This window comes from Numenius arquata, chromosome 12 (assembly GCF_964106895.1).
Source record: "Numenius arquata chromosome 12, bNumArq3.hap1.1, whole genome shotgun sequence".
In the NCBI taxonomy this organism is placed as follows: domain Eukaryota; kingdom Metazoa; phylum Chordata; class Aves; order Charadriiformes; family Scolopacidae; genus Numenius; species Numenius arquata.
This window is the reverse complement of record NC_133587.1, coordinates 4,698,092-4,718,877: the sequence shown is the minus strand read 5'-3', so window position 1 is coordinate 4,718,877 and position 20,786 is coordinate 4,698,092. Positions and strand designations below refer to the sequence as shown.

At 59.2% G+C, this 20,786-nt stretch overlaps 1 protein-coding gene across 2 annotated transcripts; it reads left to right on the top strand.

Moving 5' to 3' along the window:
* Positions 1–8,323: 8,323 nt before the first annotated feature.
* Positions 8,324–20,221, top strand: LOC141470653 (tyrosine-protein phosphatase non-receptor type substrate 1-like). Of its 2 annotated transcripts, none has more exons than XM_074156804.1 (8): positions 8,324–8,474; positions 15,181–15,534; positions 15,797–16,111; positions 16,246–16,596; positions 16,854–16,955; positions 17,410–17,431; positions 17,842–17,881; positions 18,608–20,221. In XM_074156804.1, the coding sequence occupies exons 1-8, from the start codon at positions 8,393–8,395 to the stop codon at positions 18,860–18,862; spliced, it is 1,521 nt and encodes a 506-aa protein (XP_074012905.1). In that variant the 5' UTR covers positions 8,324–8,392; the 3' UTR covers positions 18,863–20,221. The 2 variants fall into 2 exon arrangements, with proteins under 2 accessions (XP_074012905.1, XP_074012906.1); XM_074156805.1 differs by having other exon boundaries at positions 8,393–8,474; positions 16,246–16,579; positions 16,858–16,955.
* The last annotated feature ends 565 nt before the right edge of the window (positions 20,222–20,786 follow it).

The window sequence follows — 20,786 nt, the reverse complement described above, 5'->3', positions numbered from 1 at the left end:
GGTGATCTTTAAGGTCCCTTCCAACCCAAACCATTCTATGATTCTATGATTTGTACCTACAGCCCCATCCCAGAGCCGTTGCTACTACACATGCATGTACGTGTGTGCACATACATGCAAACACATGCACAAGCATGCACAGCAACACATAGACACGCAGAACGGGCTTCCCATGTGCGTGCACACCCCCTCAGCAGACATCAGCTGGTGCCGATGTGTGTCTCGGCTCAGACATCTCTGGTCACCGCTGCTGGTAGATAATCCCAGGCAATATTTTCTAAACCTGTTAGACATCACTCAGGCCCTTTAAATCCCTGATCCCCCTCCACGGCTCCAGCAGGCCGGGCTCTGGGGCAGGACGGCAGCATTTCACAGCTCTGATTTGCAGCTCCTTATCAGGGCCAGGCCAGACCCTTGGGACCAGTGCAGTCACCAGGAACGTGGTGGATCTTGCAGAGCTGGATTAATCCTGGTGCTTTTTGTTGCCCTTCAGCTTCAGCTTAAAAAAAAAAAAAAAAAAAAAAAAGACAAAACAACACAAATCCCTTGCAGAAGCATTTTCCTCAAACTCCCAGTAGTAGACCAGCATGGCCCCAGCCCCGCAGAGGTCAGGCAGCAGGGATGTGCCTGGTCTCAACGGGGCCAAAGCAAACAGCCCTGAGCCTGGCACGTGGCCCCTGAGCTGTGGGGACAGCCACCGCCGGGGACAGCCACCGCCAGGGACAGCCCAGTGTCAGGGCTGGGGACAGCACTGGTGGTGCTGGGGGCTGGTAAAGACAGCAGCACCCCCATCCATGGCTGGGTCTGGCTGTTTTGGGGGGTTGCATCCCCCCCCCAGCCACCGTGCAATTGCCATTTCCGCTGTGATGCATGAGATATGGCACTTCCACAAATAACCTCAGAAAAACCCCCCTCTGCCAGCCACGCCGTTATCTCTCAACGTCCTCGTTAATAACACTCAGTAAAGGGTGAGGTGGGGTTGTACCCCATCTCTTGCACCCCATGTGCCCTGGCTCAGCCCTCCGCTGGGGCGTCTCCCCGGAGGTGGGGTTACACGGCCAGCCAAGGTCCAACAGCACAAATGCCCCCACCAAGCCTGGGCTTCAAAGTCCCCCAGCCGTCCTGGTGCCTCCAGTGAGAGCTCCGCCGAGCAGGAAGCGATGGGCTGAGATAGCTTAACATGATAAATCCCCCCGCGTTAGCATTTTTATTTTCATCTGCAGCTGCCACAGGACTTTATCAGGCAGCCCAGCCTGCAATGAGTTACAGCAGCCGTGCCTGGGAGCGCGCGGAGCATTATCTGCTATTGCAGCGTTGGATGCGCTTTCATGATAACAATTTGCAATCAACAAAGAACTTTGAGAGGATGCGGGAGAAAAAAAGGCAGAAGAAAACCAAGATTATATCGCTCCTCCCTCGGCCAGGCTCTTCAACCCACCACGGTCCTAGTGGTACCACCAAGGGGAGACCAAGGTCTTCTCTAGCGTCGCTCCATGGGGCTGTAGGCTCAAAGGCACCCGCTGTTGTCACATGCATCCCCACAGCCTGCACCCCATCACCCACCCGCAGCACCCCAGGAGCATTTGGCTTCCAGGCTGTCCCACAGGGTTGTCCCCAGCCAGCCCTGGGCACGGGCATGGCACTGGCAGCCCCCAAGTTAAGAGCAGGGGGCAGCTGAAGGAGGATGGGCTGCATCCAACGTGGGCAACCACCAGCAGCTCTGGCAGGGATCTGGCCAGTTGGGGAGAGCCACATCTGGAGGGGCTCGAGAGAGTAAAGTAAATTTGTCTGGCGTCAGTGTGACAAGGCCTCCCGTTAGCCCCCAGGACAGGAATTTGGCCATGGGCTGGGGGGAGCTGCCTGCGCGTTGTGGGGATCTGGGTCCTGTCACCACCACCACGTCCCTGTGGGCCAGCACGATGCAGAGCATCCTCCTCCAGAGCAGGGATGGAGGATTCAGCTCAAACAGCTTTCAGGAGGGAATAAACAATTAACACCCAGCTCTGAAATGTCCCCAGCATGGCTGGAGCCACCTGCCTGCCCCTGCCTGCCCTTCCCTCCCCTCCTTGCCACTTTCTCCTCCACAGCACCGCCTTCCCTGGGGCTGAGCATCCCTTCCATTCCCAGCCCCGGGTGGGTGAGGGTTCCATGGCACTGGGTTGAGCCTGTGGCTCTGGAGCCCGGGAGAGCTGGGGTGACCCCCAGCCGTGCCCCTGCCCCCAGCCAGTGTGGGCATCCCTGACAGCCCCTGAGCTTTGCAACTGCTGGCACAAGGGGTGCAGGCTTAGGGCCACCCTGTGTCCCCCCGGGAGCTGCCCCGTGCCCTGGTCCCTGTCCCTGCGCTGCGGACCCAGGAGGCTGCAGCCTGGTCAGACTTTGCTCAGCCTCGGCGCCCACGGCCAGTGAGCAAATCCTCCTGCAGAGCAAAGGGCAAGATCCTGCCCACAAACAAAGGTCATCGCAGCCCATCGAGTGCCCATGGCAGCCAGCAAGCTCCAGCCTTACCAGTTCCTGTCCTTCCAAGCCTCCCCAGGTGGAATTTCCCAGCCGGTGAGTGGTTTCACCCTAAACCCCAGTCCCTCTGCCCATCGCCTCCAGGTCAGCCTGGCTGCTTCCAGGCCAGGCACAGGATATAAACCACCTTTCCTGCTCTGACACAGCCAGGAGGAATTCCCCCAGTCGGAAGCATGCAGGGCTGATTTAAGGAAGCCTGGCTGAGTTACCCAGCTTGCAGCATCCCGCAGGGTGCCGCTGCCGACTGGGAGCAGCCCGGGAGCATCGCGTGGCCCTGGCATGGGCGAGCCATGGTGCGGATACAGCCCCTGTTGTAGCCCACATACTTCTTTTTTTGCTCGGTGGATGGTGGTGGAGGGTCTGATGCTGGCTGAGCTCTGCCAAAGCCGAGGGTGATGGTGTGGGAATGCCGTGAGAGCACTCGGAGCATCACTCCAGCCCAGCAGAGTCCAGCACAGGGTGAGCGGTGCTGGTATCCCTCCCTCATCCTCCCTGAAAGTCATTCTATGGACGTGGAGGGGACCAGCTGAGTAGCGGCACTTGAGGCAGAGCGCTCAAGTGCCACTAAAATTAAGTGGGCTGCAATTAGGAAGCCGGCTCCCAGGGAGGCTGCGGGAAGAGGCAGTGGGTCTGGCCGACGTGTGCGGAGGTGGCCCCCTCGGAAAATCCCCCACGTCGGGGAGCACCTCCTCCCCGCTCGTCCCCTGCACCATCTGCGCCACCGGGGGTCGAGAGCTCAGACGAGGACCTGAGATGTCTCAGCTCAGCCCTAAATCACACGATAAAATCTTGGCCAAAGCAATTACAGACAGTTCCCATGAGTTCCCCCAAAAAGATAAGGGGCAAAGCCCATGCACAGGCTGCTCACAGCAGCTTCCATAGCCCACTACTGCCTTTCTTCTGGCAATCGCAGCCCTAATGAAGCACCTGCAGCTCATTAACCCCCATCAGGGCTTCTCCCACATAAGGGGGGGTGGCTGGGTGCTCCTAGAAGGTGTTTGTGGTGGTGGGTGCTGCAGCTGGGGCATGTGTGAGCAAACAGGTATGATACATGCTCCTGTTTCTTAAATCAGTGTTTTTATGGGGCTGGGGTGCTCCTGTGGTAGGTGCCTTTGCCCTTTCCTTGGGTCACGATCTGGCTCGGCCACCCTTGGGTGCTGCTCCTTGCAAACAGGCTGCAGGTCACTTCCTTCCATCCTCCTGTTAACATATTGCTTGTTATGAGTTAACATCAGATAAACTAATTTAAGCTCCTTCTGTACTGGATGTCTTGGATTAAATTGGCATGGTACCTAATGAAGCTGAAGCTCCATTTGTTGTGCTGGAAGCCCTAAATATCAGCAGTGTAATTGGTGCTACCTACTTTAAAAGGCATTTGTGTGTTTTTCTCCCAGCGAGAGCCCTCTGAGGGTGCTGACTGATGCCCGAGGGGTGGTAGGGAGAGGCAGGAGGGCTGTAGGTTGTGTCTGCTTGGCTTGTAGGCTGGAGGGCTCTTGAAATTTGTCTTTGGAGCTGGAGGACAGATGGGATGAGCGTGTCCAGCCCCACGCATGTGTTGTTCTCCAGTACAGGGAGGCTGTGCTGGCTTGTGTGCACCAGAGCAGACCTCGTGTGGGCGCTGGGGCTGGGCTGGGCTCTCTGATGTGGTTGCACACCTCGTTTTGTTGTGGCAAACTATGAAAACAGCATCTCTTGTGGTGCTGGGACTGGGCTGGGTTGTGTTTGGGGCTGGTCCTGGGTCAGGATATAACCAAGTGGCTCTTGGCTTCCCTGGGGCAGTGAGTCTCTGCAACCCTGAGTGCCTCAGCGGGGGTGTATGATGTGTTATTTAGGTTTATCATGGAAGGCTCCAACTGATGCTGGCTGCTTGCTGATGCTTGGGCACAGTTCTGCACCTGCAGCCCCAAAACAGCACTGCTGGATGCTGGTTTCAGGGTGTTTTCTAGGCTGATGTCCAAAGTAGTTGTGGTTTTCCTATGTTTATCTCTAACTTTCCCTGCTGGTTTGGGTTTTGAGGCTGCACTGAGCTCACAAGCCTCTGGGATAGCCGCTGTGTCCTGGTGTGATGTGGCCAGTTGGTCAGGCCATAGATAGCCTTACCATGCTGGTCTAGGGCTGGGGAGTGGCGATCCCAAGGGGAAAAGCCCAGGACAGGGAAAGAACCGCCATCACCTCCATCATTGGTGAAACGTGGCTCGTCAATAGGCTGAGGTTTGGCACCGCAGGGCAGGAGCTGAAACCTCTCCCATCTCCATCGCCCTGTGAACCCCCCTTGAGCAGAGTCAGCCACCGCTGTCCCCGTGGGCTGTCAGTGCTGGGAGGGGATCAGACAGGTTGCTAATTAGGGGGATGAAAGAGCAGTCTGGGCAAAACCAGTGCTGCGAGATTTCCAGCTGGGATCGCCCTGATGAGGCTGTAATTGCCCCCGTTGGATGCTGCTGGGCTCAGACACCGGGGTCTTTTGGGTCCCCTCCCAGAGATGGGGTCCCTGTGCAGGGAAGGATCCCCTACCTCCTGAGGAGGAAGCCACTCATGCAGCCGGTCCCGCTGCCCACGCAGAGCTACATGGCTGAAAAAGGGGAAATGTGAAAGCACGCTGGGCCCCCCTGGTCCCTGCTGGGAGCAGTGACGTCGCCGGCTGGAGCGTGTGTCCCCAGGAAGGGAACCACAGCGCCCAAGCCTGCGGGGGCGGGTGAGCCTGGCCAGAGCATGTGCCTTCCCCAAAAAGGGTGCAGACAGCGTGATTCAAGTTCCACATCGTGCCTCAGAGCTGTGAAAATCAACCTATTCTTGAAAAGCTCTGCTAAAAGGCTACCCCCAGCCCCCATGCTGGCTGCTGTGTGGTCCCCCCCGGGAGACCCGGCCCCCACCCCCCCCCAAAACCATCCCTGCGGGTGCAGCGGTTTTAAACTGAAGCGTGAAGGTGCCGCAAAAGCGAGGGCAGCCCGGCTGCCCGCTGGCAGCACAGGGATCCTGGCAGCGCTGCCCGCCCTGCCGAACGGTGCGGCAGCCTCCTGCTCGCCGTGGGTGTTGGGAGCAGGAGGAAGCTGCTAACGATGGCATTGTGCCTCCCGAAATGCTGCGCTCTCGCTCCCTCTCGGGTGTGAGAAGGAGCCCAGCGCTCCTCTCCTTCCCCCCCCTCCCCACCCCCCCCAGGGTTCGTTGCCAGCCCATGGGGCAGGGGTTGCCCTCCCAGGCTGGCTCCCCCAAACCCCCCGTGTTGGAGCGATGCCGAGTGGAAGGACTGTGGGCAGGAGGGGAGGCAGCTGAGCCTGCCCATATGCTTCCTAATGGGGAGCAATAGCAGCTCTTGCCGGGAAGCTCACGCTGCACCATCTGCTCTGCCGCGCTACCTTCTCTTGCACGGAGCTTTTTATAAGCTCTAACTTTTCCTTCCCGAGCGCTCTGCGGTGGCTGCTTGCGTACGTACGGGCTGTCTCCGCTTTGTAATCGCCTTGAAACAGGTTGTCTGAACCTTCAACGCCGAGCGGGAGAACAGCCCAGACAGGCTGCAGTCAGCCAGGCCTCCAGGAACTGTGCTTCCATTTTAAAAATAACCAGGGAAGTGGCTGCGAGCGGCTGCGGCGCGTCCCCAGCACCTTCCCTCTTGCTGGGTGCCTGCTCCCAGGCCGGGGCTGGGTGGGATGCGATGCCCAGCGGCAGTGTAGCTGCGAGGTTTCCACAAACCCCCGTTAATCCCACATCCCATCCCTCTGCATACGGATTATTTATTTCCACGCCGCGCTGCATGTGCAAAAGGCCAAAGGCCAGACCCCACGCCTCCTCCGGGTCCCTGCCGCTTGCTCACGTCCTCGCCAGCTGTGCAAAGGGGAAATAAAAACAACGGCTGCTCCGGGCTCCCCAGGAGCAGCGCTGGCCACAAATTATTTTACAGCAGGAGCAGCGCTGGCCGCAGCCTCCAGCTGCTGGGGGTGCTCCCTGAGGGATGGGGAGGGGGGGGGCATGCAGTGCAGATGCCTGGGGAGGCCGATCCCGGCTCCCAGCAGTGAAGGGAGCTAAATTAAGGCTGGATGCAACACATGGGTGTAGCTGGGGCCGAGGGGGAGGCTGACGGGGACGGGAACGCGGCGCAGGCTGACGCCGTGCGCAGATTGATGGTGCCAAGTCACTTCAGATATCTTTGGTGTTTGTTTATGCGAAGCTCTAAATAAAGCCGACAGCCCCAGCGGCTGCCTTGAGGGGGGGGGGGGGTGGGGGGGGGAAGAGGGAGCCGGCAGCCGGTCCGCTGGCATGGCATGGCACCTGATGGTGCCCTCGGGGACCAGCCTGGCGTGGGAGAGCAGTTGGGTGTGATCTGCGCTGCTGGGGATGCTGTGGGGTGGGTGGCTGGGGCTGGGAGCCCCGCTCTGCAGAGCGTCTGCCCCATCCCTGGGTAGGCAGGGTGGTTTTGGGACCTACTGGAGGTCCCGCTGGGAGCTGCCAGCATCAGGTCTGGCTGCAGGTGACTGTGCCCTCGCAGGGCACGGGGAAACAAGCTGGTCCCTGTCCTGGCCTTGCTGAAGTGCCCACGGCTGGTGGGAGAAGCTGCAGCAGGCACAGATAGTGGAGAATGTCCTTGTGCATCCTCTGGGAAGGACTTTGTGTCAGGGAGGAGCAGGACAGTGCAGGGACATGCATCCCGTGAATCCTCATGTCCAGGCACCTTCCTCCTCCATGCCCTCCCTCAGCCCCATCTCAGCTGCCTCATCCTCAGGATCTTGCCGCTCCCCCTCAGATGGGCTCCCACTAAGCCCATTCCCCTGCTGAGGGATGTCACAGGGATGTCCCCACGCTCCCGGGGTGTGATTCAAGGATGCCCCCCCTGCAAGAAAGGGGTGCAGGTCTCTCCCTTCCTTCCCCATCCACCCTTCATCTGCCTGTGCTGCACCAGAGTCCCCTCCTTGCTCTGTCAGGCCTGAGCTGTCCTGGTCCCATGGCACCTCCAAAATGCCACTTGTGCCTCTGCCTTGGGCTCAGCTGCTGGCCCTGCATGGTCCCTTGGGTGGGACAAAATGTCCTGTGTGTTAAGGAGCCCCAAAGCTGTGTGCCCCCCACCCCAGCACCCCTGTGTTTTCCTCCCAGTTCCAGAGCAGGGATGCTGGGCTGCGTGCTGTGGCTGTGCCGAAGCCATGGACATCCCGATCCTAGCACAGGAAGCCTGTGGCAAGTGGGGGGACCTCAGCCACCCTCCTCGCAGCCCTGGACGAGCACTGGGGCCACTGAACCATCCTTCCTCCGCCCGGCACAGTGTCCTGCTTGCCCTGGGTGCTTCCTGCTTGCCCGGGGGGGGGGAGCCGGGCACCCCTTCGACCCCCCCCCGGGAGTCGCGGGACGGGCTCAGGGGGTGTCACCCAAGTCCACCTTAAGGCAGCAGCACACCGGGCAACACCGAGGTGACATTACAAAAGCAAGTTTGCTCCGGGCCGGGCGGTGCTGGCTTCGCCCCCGCAGCCGGGGAAGCGGGAGGTGGGCGGAGGGGGGGGTGGGGGTGGGGGGGGGGTGGTCTCCGAGCCAGGGCCGGCCCCATCCCGCCCCGGTGCCACGGCAACGGAGGCGGCGCGGCGGGGGGGGGGGGGGGGGGGAGCAGGCGCGGCTCCGCTTGCCACCGGGGCATGCGCCCGCCCGGGGCCCCGCCAGGTCGGTGCTCACGGGCGGCGGTGGCGGGGCCGCGCGTGTGCGTGTGCCCGCAGCCCGGTGTGGAGGGGGGGGGGGTTTGGTAGTGGGGGTGGCGGGGAGCGGGGGGGGAGAGGCGGGGAGCCCAGCCCTCCTTCCTCATTTTGGGGCTGAGAAGAGCGATTTCCTTCTCCAGCTGCGATTGGGAGCCCGCAGCCGCGCTCTGAAGCCGCTCTAAATCTCTGCTTCCCAGAACCCGGGGAGGATGGAGCCGCTGCCCCGGGGCCCCGGCCGTGTCGCCTGGTCGCTGACCTGCCTGGTGCTGCTGTTCCTGCGCGGATGGCCAGGTAAGACATGGCTCCGACCCGCCACGGGTTCTCCCGCTCCTGCCACCCTGCTCTTCTGTTAATGGTTTGGCGCTTTTTGTTGTTTTGGTTTGGTTTTGGGGTTTTTTGGGGGGTTGGTTTGGTTTGTTTTTTTTTTTTCCTCCTCTTTCCCTTCCATCCTCCTCTCTCCTCTCTGCTGCCCCTCTGCCGCACACCTCCCGAGCGCGACATGATGCTGTCTCGCCGCGCACGTTTGGTTTGACCTTTCCATGAGATGACCTAGAGCGCGGCGATGGCAGAGGGGATTCCGCGGGGCCCTGGCCCGGCTGCTCCTCCAGGAGCAAACTTCAAGGCAGACATTCCCCTTACCAGCAAGACGAGGGAATGAGGCAGGGACATGAAGAGGCATGTTGTTTCCACCCATTTGCTGGCACCCCTTGCCAGCTATGCGAGAGGCAAATCTCTGCAAGCAGCCCAAAATTCCCACTCGGAAGCTGCCCAGAGATGGGGAGGATGGTGGAGCGGGCAAGGGGAGGCTCTGGTGAGGGTTACCTGCCCCCTCTGCTGGGAACTTGTTTTTCTTGCTACCCCCCTGCCTTACCTCCGACAGTATGCGGTTCTTGCTGCTCTACCCAACTGTTGAGCACCAAAGCGGTGGGATTGCACCATCCTCCCAGGCACCTTGCACCACCCGGCCCTGCTGTGAGCGCTGGCCATGGGTCACCTCGGGCTCCTGCTGTTGGCCCCATGTGTGCCCCAGCCCTCCCTGGGGTTTGGGGATGCAGCATGAGAAGGGACGACTGGGGCGTGCACCGCTCCCTGGCTGTTTCCCTTCCCTCGTGAGCAGTGGGAAGTTTCTTGCCCCACCAGGAACGAAGCCCTGTGGTGGCTGCTGCTTTCAAGGATGTTTCGTTTCTAAGATGTTTCGTTTCAGCGCTGTTCATTTCGGTTCGTATTGCGAAGGAATGGCTCTCCTTCCCGCCCGGCGCTGGCTGCGCCTCCGGGGAGGGATGGGTATTTTTTGCGCAAACCTCCTGGGGCAATAGCAATGCCTGTTGAGGAGCATCTTGCTGCTGAGTTTTTTTGCCTGGTCTGACCAAATTTCACACCTTCCTGCCAGACCCCACTTCAAATAGCCCGGCCCAGGCTCCCACACAGGTGAAACACCATCCCGCGTGGGGGAAAGCCGTGCTCTTCCAAACCCACTGGAAATATTTACTGTTGAAGCTTTACTTGGGCAGAGAGTTGAGCACAAACTTGAGCAGAAAGCAAATGCTTTCAGCACAACACTCATTGCTTTGAGTTGCCTGATCACAACTGAGAAGTGTTGGCCCCAAGCTGAAAACTCCCGGTTGCTGAAAGCCAAGAAGGCTTTGGCGACGAGCGCAGCTTCTCAGTGAACTGTTGCGATTTCCTGCCACGAAAGAATGGCTCCAGCAAAGCTCTTGAGTTTAATTAAACGTGGCCTTGGAGGAAGAACCCCATTTTTCCAAGCCAGCCTTAGGAAAAGAACCGTCCTGGGGCAGAAAGCCCTGGGTTGGGAGGTGGTTTGCGTCCCTGATTTCAGGTGCAAGCGTGCAGATCTTTATATTCTTTTTTTTCCATGTGGTGGAGACCCTGTGGTGAACCCTCCTGGGCCATGGCTCGAACGAAGCCTGAACTCCAGAAGAGCTGGCCCAGGCTCCCGCTGCCGGAAGGCGGCTGCTTCGACGGCGCTTCTGCAGAAGCAAAGGGGAAAAGGGAAGATCCTGCAGGAGATCTTCCTGTAGGGCAAAGAGGAGCGAGATGCTGGGAAGCTGGATTGCAAAGCCCCGTTGCAAAATCTGCGCCGTGCAGAAAACCCTGCTGTGCAGGCGTTTCTCAACGCAGGGTTTAACTCTGCTTCCAGGAGCCTGCTCTAAAGAGGAAATCTGTTTGGTCGTGGGGCTCTGGCTTTCAAGCTGAATTTCTGCTAATGCTGTAGGAGGGAAGCTTGCAAATGGTGGCTGCGTGTGATCCGAGGCTTCCTCTGATGTCACGTATGTAAAATATAGCCTTTACTATAAGCGTCCCTGAGCTGCTCTGGGATCTGCATAGCTCTCAACAGCTACCCCGGGGTCTCTTTTCTTGTGTCTTCCCCCGAACTGCAGATTCCAGGCCCCTTTTTATAGGCAGCACCTGTTAGTTTCCCCCACGGGCAGCCCTGCTGCAGGTGAAATTCCAACAGGATTATTTTGGGGCTTCTCTTGCCCGTCGGCCCGTTCCTTCAGCGAGTGACCGTGGGGCTCCGGATGCCGGTGACCAGCTGCACGTTGTTTCTGGAGCACGCGGCCCTTCCCTCACCATCCCGGAGCTCCTTAACTGGCTCCTTCGGAAGGGGAAAAAAAATCTATTTTTATCAGGAAGCATCCAAGCAGCCTCTCCTGAATTAAACCCCGGCCTCTTGCAATCTGTTCAGTATCAAATACTTCAAAAGGTGGAATATAGAAAAGAAAAAAAAAAAAAAATATGTGTCACCGCGACGGAAAACTTGCACCACCATGGGAGAGCTGGGGATTATTTTGCTCTCAACTTAAATTGAATAACAGGATCAAACCGAATAACAGGAGGGAGGCTCTGCACAGCCTGAGTTGGGAGGGTGCTCCCACCTACGTGGGAATTGTCAGGTGACGATTTTTCAGGGCTCTAAAACACTTTGCTCATTCTGGAGTGTAGAATAAAGCAGATCACGGGGTCGGAGCACCTGGACTCCCCTTGCTCTTGGTGGCAAAAGGATTGCGCTCCGACTCCAGGTGGTTTGAAATCGAAGTCTAAGAAAATAGCATCGTCGGGCGGCACGGTGAACGTGCAGGTGGGAAGCGGGTCTGCACTGAACCGGTGCTCGCCGTGAGAAATCGTGGTGTCCCCCACGTGTTTGCAGCACGAAGACACCCCGCATCCTGCTCCCGGTGCACCAGCACGTCGTGAGGGTCCGAGTCTCACGTGTGCTGCTGGTAAATACCTGCTGGGAGGGGGCTTGGCCAGGCTTCTGGCCCCATTGCTCCTCGGGGTGAGCACCCAGAAAGGGAAAGGAGGAGAGACATCTTCTCCTGGGTGCAAAGGAGAAGCTGCATTCAGGGGGAAGGGAGGAGAGAAGCTTCAGTGGAAACTTTGCATTTTCTAACTTGCATATTCTGGGGTTTTCTATCAACTTCCCCTTTGTGTTTTCCCATCGTGGGGGGAGGAAGGGGGGCGCGTTGCTCTGCAGGCTGCTGCTGGAGTTTGGAGGTGCTTCTGAGCACACAATGAGTCAGGTTGGTGCTGGTGCAGGGTAGGCAGGTGGAGAAGTTGGGTGGTCTGGCCCAGACTCCTTGGGTAGGAGGTGTGAGCAGGTCTCGTTAAGGGAGCGTGGTGTTAACGGGGCATATCATGGCTGAAGCTCATGTACGATAGGTGTCCTGCAAACCCTGGATGGGGTGCAGGGACAGGATGTTTGCAGGATGTCCTGCCATCTCTGGATGGGGTGAATGGGAGCACCGGCCCAGCAGAGCTGCGTGTGAAAGTCTCTAAAGTAGCATGGTGGCTTGCAGCAGAATATATGGAAAAATACTAAAAAGCCACGTTTTAGCCCTATCTGAGAGGCTCCCTAAAGCCGTGCAGTGTTTTCTGCAGTGACCAAGAGACTGAGGGCTGCCAGGGAAGTGGCACCGGAGGTAGCACGAAGGTCTTTTGTTCTCTGGCTGCTCTTGGGACCACTTTGGGAGTAGCAGCACCATGAAAAAAGCCCCGTGCAGTGGTGGCGCCGCCGCAGCAGCACCTCTGGCAGCCTGTCACTGGACAACAGCGAGTGCCCTGCCTGTAAATCCTTCCTCACGGGGAGCGGGGCGGGGGGCTCACACGCTGCTGCCTGGTGAGGGGGTGATGTGGGCTCGGCAGGGTGAGATGCACAGAGACCATCGCCAGCCTGGCTGCAAACCTGGGCTCTTGGAGAGGTAGAAACAAATCCCTGTGTCCCCAGGAAGGCAGGGACGTTGTGCCGAGGTGGCAGTGAACTACAGCCTAGCCGTGCTCGGTTTAACTGCCCAGTGCTTTTGTGGATGCGGCTCTGAGATCCCATCACTGCAACCAAGAAATGAGCTTTGGAGCTGAGCTGCTCACCCTGACCATGCTCTGGTGTTGGGGTCAGCTCCTGGACCCCAAAGCAGGTGCTTTTCCCTGTCTCTCTCCCCTCCGGTACAGTGCGTGCCTTGCAGGGAGATGGACAGATGGAGAGAAGGAGGATGAAGAGGAAGCACTGGGCTCGCTGCAGGCTGGGGTGGGCTTGCCTGGGCGAGGTGGCGCTGGCCCATCTGAGCAGAGCAGCTCTCCCTGGCGTGGGGGACCCTACAGGGGAAATGGGGGGCCACCACCCTGCAGCGGTCTCTTGGGCAGGATTGCAGAGGGGAATGGTGAACAACATGTTCATCATTGGGTGCAGACCCCCTGTGGCTGGGAGGGGACCCGGTTGCCAACCCCCTGCTCTAATGAGCAGTGAGGCAATGTGGCTTCATTTGCCCAACTTGGTGGAGCGAGCAATTAACAAAGTGGCCGCCCTGGGCATCCAAAGGGGCCTGGGGGTCTGTGCAGTGGGTGTCTGGGGGTGCCGGGTCCCTGTGGCCAGAGCAGTCATGTCTCCATGCGGGTGCTTAGTGAGAGGCAGATGATGCTTCTGTACTTCTAAACTTCCTCTACGCGTTTCTCAACCACCTCTTGCGAAAGGTCCGGGGGCAGCAGGCGATGGAGAAGCTCAGGAGATGCTGCAGCAGCGGAGCCAGCGCTGTGTGCCCTGTGTCACTGCCATGCTCTGCACATGGGGTACATCAGCCCCCACCGAGGGCAGGGGCTCTGCTCCGGGGCTGCTCCTCTGCATTCAGTTGTCACCCAAGAAACACGGGCTCACCTTGCAGAAGCCCAGACCATTGCTGCTCGGATGCAAGACCAAGGATCAGCCTGGATGATACGCTCGGATGTGATGCAAGCCAGGTTTCTCTCCTTCCATGCTTGTCTTGCGGGACAAACTTGTCACGGTGTCGAGCACTGCTACGGCATTAGCCTTGATGTGACTTCGAAGGGCTGACGCTTTCAGTTGTGAGCATCAGCCTGTGCTGGGGATGCAGCAGACTAATGCCCTGGGCAAAAAGCCTTTAACTTGAGCAAGCTGGAGAAACTGTGCTCCTGGTAACTTTGGCCATCAAGATCGAGTAATTGCACAGAGACTGAGAACATCTGTGGATACACTAAATACCCCTGGAAGTCAGAAGGGATTAACAGCTGCCAAAAATCCTCTCCCGGCTCGGTGGGAGCCAGCCGTGGCCGGGAGAGGTCAGAGCAGCTTGTCCTACAGCGGGTCCTCCTGGGAGCATCCAGCCAAGGATTTTGTCCCATCCTGGGGACAGTTACAGCGGGGGAGGCTGTGGAAGTACCAAGGGCAGCCTTCACAGGAGTTACATCCCTGGGTTTTTCTGGTGTGAGAGATGTGGGGTGCAGCTGGAGCCCCTCAGCCAGCAAGGCTGAAGAGCTGAATGCGCTGATGCAGCTCCCACCCTCCTGGGACGCTGGTCCATGAGCTCCCAGCACCGCTCAGCTGCAGCAGGAGTTACCCGCTCAAACATACGGGGGTCCCTGCATGACCCTGACACCCTTTCTGCGTCCCACTTGCCAGCTCTGGGACTGCAGCAGTCAGCAGTGCCTGGCCCCTGTTATCAGCAGGCAGATTTTAGGTCGTGCTCCCGCGTTGCTTAAAAATGTTCCTTCAAGCAGTGACCTGGATTGAAATCTCGTTCAATTCAGTCGCAATAACTATATCGGCATGGTGTTGCCAAAATGAATCCCTTGATGAGCTGCGTAGGCTAGGGGGTGGCTGTCTCTGCTGCTCCAGCTGGTTTTAGGAAGCAGCAGCATCACTGGGTCCCCCGGGGCTGAGCCAGCCGGCTCCCAGAGCATCTCTCCTGCACGGCAGTGAGCTCGGACCCCCGGTGCTGGCTGTGGGTCCACCCCAGGTGGATTTTTGGTATTGCCTGTGGAGAGCAGAGCCCCTGTGGTTTTCCTGGAGAGCTCAGGAGTTTCTCCCTGCCTTGACTGTGCATGGGGGAAGGAGCATCGGCAACCATGGGGTGCGTAGGTGAGGGGGTACTTTCTGTTGGCGGTGGGGAGGTGAAACACGGTCGGCTGGGTCAGGGAGCTGCGTTTCTGAGATGCTTCGAAGGGGACTGCTCTCCTCTGTCGGTGACAAGCAGGAATGGCGGCTGCATGACTGGCACTGGCTTCGGCTAATGGCTGTGCTCCGCTGGAGCGCATCGGGGCTTGGATTCAGTGCAGAAATGGGACAGGCTCGGCGCAGAAAATGCGGTGTTGCGTCTGCAGGGGGAGCTTGCTTTTTGGAGTGTTTTCATGCCCTTGCTTCCTTCAGACTGACGAAGCCGAGCAGCCCTGGGAGGCAGCATAGTGTGCCGGCAGGCGTGGGCAGCTGGGATTTGCTCGAGATTTTGAGCTGTACGGAGCACGATATGTGGCCATCTAGCAAAGCTCTGGCTGGCTCCGCTGGTGAGACCTGGGGGCAGAGGTCTGTGCCTGCAGCCGTAACCGCAGCCTCTCCCGGGGACTGCTGGCACAGCCCCATCACCCGTGGTCCATGCTGTGTGTGCAGTCTGTCCCGTGGCCAGGAAGGGATGGTGGGGAGCTGGGCTGGGGGTGCAGTGCCCGGCTTAGGCTCTGTCTCTTTTTTCCCCAGGTGTGGGTGCCCAGACAACTCTGGGCTTCGAGCTGCAGCAGCCCCAGGACAAGGTGTCGGTGAAAGCAGGAGAGACACTCACCCTCATCTGCACCACATCCCCTCTCAGTCCCCCTGGCCCCGTGAAGTGGCTGAAGGGCTGGGGCAGTGAGAACCAGACCATCTATGAGCAGACGGGCTCCTTCCCCCGCGTGACAAGGGCAGTGGATGGGTCCGACACAGTACACACCATCCACATCAGGGATGTTCAACCCGAGGATGCCGGCACCTATTACTGCGTGAAGTTCCGCAAATCAGTGTCAGCTGCTGAGGAGGTGTTACAGCGTGGAAATGGCACAGAGGTGTCCGTACTTGGTGAGTGGGGCTCCCAGGGCAGCTCCCGGTGGGAAGCAGCCCTGCTGGGTGCTGCTCCCGGCACAGCCCAGCCCAGCCTGGTGGGCTCTGCTCGGGGCTTGTGAGGATGGGGAAGGGGCTTGGGTGCTGGTCCCAGGAGTGGGTCCTGTGGACCATCCCTGGGTGCATCCGTGTCCCTGTGGGAGACCCCTCTGCCTGCAGCCCCGGGGCCATGCGGGGCAGGGGAGAGCCCACTCTGACGGCCCCACGCTTCTCCCCGCAGCCAAACCCACCCACCCGCTCGTGTCCGGGCCTGGCCACAGAGTGGGGCCGGGGGAATTGGTGCCTTTCACCTGCACGGCCGGAGGGTTCTTCCCTGAGAACATCAGCGTGAAATGGTTCAAGAATCGGACCTCCATCTCGGCTCAGCCACCCCAGATCACCTCCGGGCGGACGAAATCCTCCTACAACATGTCCAGCACCGTGATGATGACGCTGTGGGAGGAAGACGTCCGCTCACAGCTCATCTGCGAGGTGCAGCACCGCACGCTGACAGCCTCACTGAGGGGGACGTACCAGCTCAGCCAAGCCCTGCGAGGTGAGGGCTGGGGGGGAACCACTGCTCAGGGTGTCCAGCTCCCGCGGGGCTGGGAGTCCCAGGGCAGGGACACGGCACCCCACTGGCAGCGGAGCCGGGGGACGCTGTGCATCAGGCGCTGCCTCTCTTCCCAGTTTCTCCCACTGTCCATGTGGATGCTGACCCGCCAAGCCCCGTTGGGGTGAACAAGACCGTGAAATTCACCTGCCATGTGAAGAGGTTTTACCCAGGAAATGTAGTTGTCACCTGGCTGGAGAATGGGACAGAGATGAACGTGGAGAACACCTCCCGACTGGTGGAGATGCCCCAGGGCTTGTTCCAGCTGAATAGCGTGGTGGAGGTGAAAGCGATGGAGGAGAAGAACGGGTCCACATTCACCTGCCGTGTGGTGCATGATGCCCAGGACCCTGTTGACAGGATGGCCACCCTGCGGATCACTGCTCCAGACAGGAAGGGAATGGATGACGAGTCCTCAGCAGTTAATGGTGCGTGAGAGCTGCTGGGATTTGTTCTCTGCCAGGGGGCTGTAAGATATCACCCCCCTGAGAAAGTCATACCAGAACCTGCTTCAAGGACACAAAATCCCCATACTGAGGGCTGGGGGGGTCTGATGCTGACAGGTACTGAGCTGTTGTCCTCGGTGCTTGCGGCATCACCCAGCTAACACCAGTTGTAAGGCTGCAGGGGCTCTCGGTACCAGGATTTTCAGGCCCACGGTGACCTTTTTGCATTCATGTTTCAGGCAGTTTGCTCCTGATCTGTATCGTGGTGGGAGTGGTCTGCACTGTGCTGGCACTGCTGGTGGCTGCAATTCTTTACCTCATCCGGCTGAAGCAGAGCAAGGGTAAGGAATCCCACGTGCGTGGCGGAGAAGCATCTGCTCCTGACCCCTCTTCTCCCTCTCTCGAGCATCAGTGCTTGCATTCTGAATTCACGGCTGTGTGCCAGCAGCTCGTGCCCAAAGGGGAGGATGGACTAGAGCTCTCCAGGCTGTTTGCAGGCTGCAGGGAAAGCTCTGCCTGGTTGCGCTGCATGCCAATGCCTGCCAGGAGCAGTCTCAAATGTGCTGCTTGTTCCTTGCCCCTCAAAATGTCTGACCACCTCCTGCCCTCTGCCCAAAACCAGTCCTGCAGTAAATGGAGTGAAACTCCAGGAAACTGCAGGCACTCGCCTCTGGGAAAAGATGTGTATCTGCTCCTGCAGCACTCTCTGTGTGTGGGCTCACGTGCCCCAGGGAAGGCAGGGGGGGTTATGTTGTTTCCTGAACTTTCTTTCCTGAACTATTTCTCTTCCTCCAGGGAAAAGCTCGCCGTCCGCTAGGTAAGTGCGGATCTCTTCTAGTCGCTGAGACAGCCACAGGTGCTCTGAGCTGGACACCTCCAGCCCACAAACGGGGGTCCCTTGGGATTGGGATGGAGCTGGATCCCCAAAAGCTTGTTGTGAAAGGGAAGGCAGGAGCGCAGGCTCTGCTGGTCTCCCTGCCTGTGGTTCTGCCACCATGGTGATCTTGTACCCAAGCATTTGGCTTTTGGTGAGGCTGAACAAGTGGGTGGGAGGTGGGTCTCCAGCCTGCAGAGATGTAGCTGGACCAGCACGTGAGCAAATAGTCACCAGCAAGGACTCATCCTGCTGGGTGCTGCTGCAAGGACCTTGTTTTCCATCTGAACCCCCACCAGAGCTCCATCACTAGGGAAGAGGGTCAATCTGACGTGTTTTGTTCCCCCTTTCAGGTTACATGAGCCGGAGAAGAGCAGCGAGGCCACTACCCAGGTGTGTCGCTCAATCCCCGGGGACCCGGGGAGGGAGAGCAGCCGGGAGACACCGGAGGCAGGAGCTATGGGGTGGTGGTTCCTGCATGAAACACCTCGGTGTCTCCAGCGGAGGGTGGTGGTTCCCCTTGTGAAACGTCTCGATGTCTCCACACTGTGGCTGGAAGAGGGAGCAGAAGCTGTCCCAGGGATGGGATAGCCACTTCTCAGCATCTTTTCTGCCTTTGCCCTCCCTCCCTCCCTCCTCCTCCTCCCAGGAAAGTCTGGGTTTGTGCTGCCTGGAGAACCAGCTGTGCGATAGCCAGCCAGGCTATTTGTGGAGTTATTTTGCATGTGGTGACGCAGCCATGAGCGAAGTCGTGATCAGCAGCAATCTGTCCATCCCTCCCAGCCTCTGCCAGCTCCCGCGTGGGCATTGCTGGGCACGCTGGCCCTTGCCCATTCCCACCAGGATGGGGTGGCTCTTGAATCGCAGTGGTGGCTCTGAAGCCTGTCAGTGGCAGCGGTGGCTGGTGATTTGAAGATGCAGCCATGGGGTAAAGCATTGCTGTGGGATGGTCCCAGCCAGCTGCTGGCATCATTTACCTGGTACAAGCAGAGACCGAGCTGTCTCAGGTCAAGATGCAGCCAGATAGACGCGTGTGGCTTTGGGTTTGGTGCATGGGGTGGGCACGGGGGTGCTCCTCGCTCTTCCTCCTGAGTGAGGAACTCTTGCTGTCTCGCGCAGGAATCTGACCCCAACAACCTGACCTACGCGGATCTCAACTTTGAGAAAGAGAAGAAGTCCATCCGCCGGATGGTGGAGATGAGCCAGCAGTCGGAGTATGCCTGCATCCAGACCAGCCGGGCGCCCAATGGCGATGACAACCTCACCTACGCCGACCTGGACATGGTGCACCTCAGCAAGGCGCCCAAGCGGCCAGCCCCACAACCTGAGGAGACCGGCTCCGAGTATGCCAGTGTCCAGATTCCGAGGAAGTGAGCAGGGCTGCAGTGGCTGCCGGGACCCCCTGCCCCAAGGGGAGCTGCCCTGCTCCTCCTGGGAGGATTTTCTTGGAAGCACCGAGTGATGTGAAGATGTGCTGTGGTACCCGCGTTTTGGGGTGGAAATGGAGCCCACAATACTGTGGGGGTCAGCTCCCATCCTCAAAGACCTGATTTTTGGGGGCAGCTTGGTCCTGGGGCTGCCGGCTCAATCCCTTGGGGACCTTCCCCCCGCAGCCACGGGGGCCGCTCAGCCTCGATGTGCCAGGTTTGCCTGCAAGCGGGTTAAGCCAACGGAGCTGTGGCTCCTCGGGAAGCTCCAGCTGGGCTGAGGACATGGGGACAGTGCCTCCACACCCGCTCCTGTGGGGATGCCACTGCCTGGCCAGGCTTGCACAGCTTCACACAGCCACCCCGACCCCGCAGGGACTGGCTGGGACCCCCACACTGCCTTCTGGGGCTCTGCCACAGCGCCTGGAAAACAAACTCTGGCTTTAAAGGAAGGACCTAAGTGTCCACCTCTCTCTTCCCAAGTGTCCCTTCTGCGGGACCTCGGTCTCGCACCAAGGCCAATGAGGCTGGGAAGGCTGGCGAGCCAAGCCCCCGTGCTGTGGGCTTTCCCCGGTCCTGTCACCCAGGGGAGGCTCCAGGTACAGCTCACCAGCACAGAGCATCCTCCTCCTCATCATCATCATCTTCCTCTGCACAGCCTTGCCCCACACCGGGACCCACCAGCGCTGCCCCAGGCTTGTACAAAGCGTGCAGCTCCACGCCGGCTGGGCTGCGGGTGCCCCCGCCAGCCCAGTTCCTTCCCCCCACCCCCCCGGGAGCTCCCCGCAGGTACTGTGTAACATGTTTTGACTGTTTGACATGTAACTGTTAATTTTTAGAGCTTAAACCCAATGTTTTGTGTTGTACGTGGGTGTACTGCTGTGTACTTAACACTAGAATAAGATGTGCAAAGTCAAGACTGAGTTCTCAGTAAAGACCCCTAGACCTTAAAAGAGACTTAAACACACACACCCCAAACTCTGCCGTGGGGGCCGGGCAGGCTTCTCCCAGCCCACCCGTGGGGACAAGTGTCTTCCATGTGCCCCCTTCCCTGGACCACCGCATGGGGGTCAGTACCCTGCGTTGGCTCCTGCAGCACCCAGGTGGCCTTGCAGCAGTGGGCACACATGGGGCTGGCCCCACGGCTGCTGGCGGGGGGGTGAGGGGGGACCTGGTGATGCTTTGAGGACAATGTGACTGCTTGTACAGACTATGTTTTGTTTGGTTTTTTTTTTTTTTTCTTTTCTTTTCTGCTTGCAAGATATTTTTTTATAATAAAAGTGAAAAGTCCTGTGGCTGCTCCCGCACATCAGCCTGTCCCTGTGCTTAGGGCGGTCAACTTGTCACCTGCAGTGGGGGTGCATGGTGGGGTGGGGGTCTGCATGTCCTGCGGTGAGGGGGGGGGGGGAGGAGGGCACTTCATCCTGCACAGCCCTGCGGAAGGGAAGAGAGGAGGAGGAAGGCAGAAGCAGGTTGAGGCTACGATGGGGGCTGTGGTGCTGGTCCCTCTGGCAGCACGAGGGAGGGGAGCAGCCCACCCCAGGGTCTGGCCAGCTCTCCCCACACAGCCCCGCTGCAGCTTTAGGTGCCCCTGGGAGGTGAGCTAGAGCTGGGGTGCCCAAACCGGGGTGCAAGCAAGCTGCAGCCTGTGCTGTGGGTGAGCTGAGCATGTCAGTGCTCTGCGGTGACCTCCCCCCCCCTTTCCCACCCCGGAGCCAGGGGCTCGGCTCTGTCTGGCACACAAGCTGTGTTGCACCAAGGCCAGGACCTCTGAGGCCTGAAGTTTCCCCTTTGTGACGAGCCAGACGGAAGGTGAGGTTACGAAGGAGAAGTTTGAAAGGGAACGTGCTGCCCAGGCTGGGCTCTCTCGG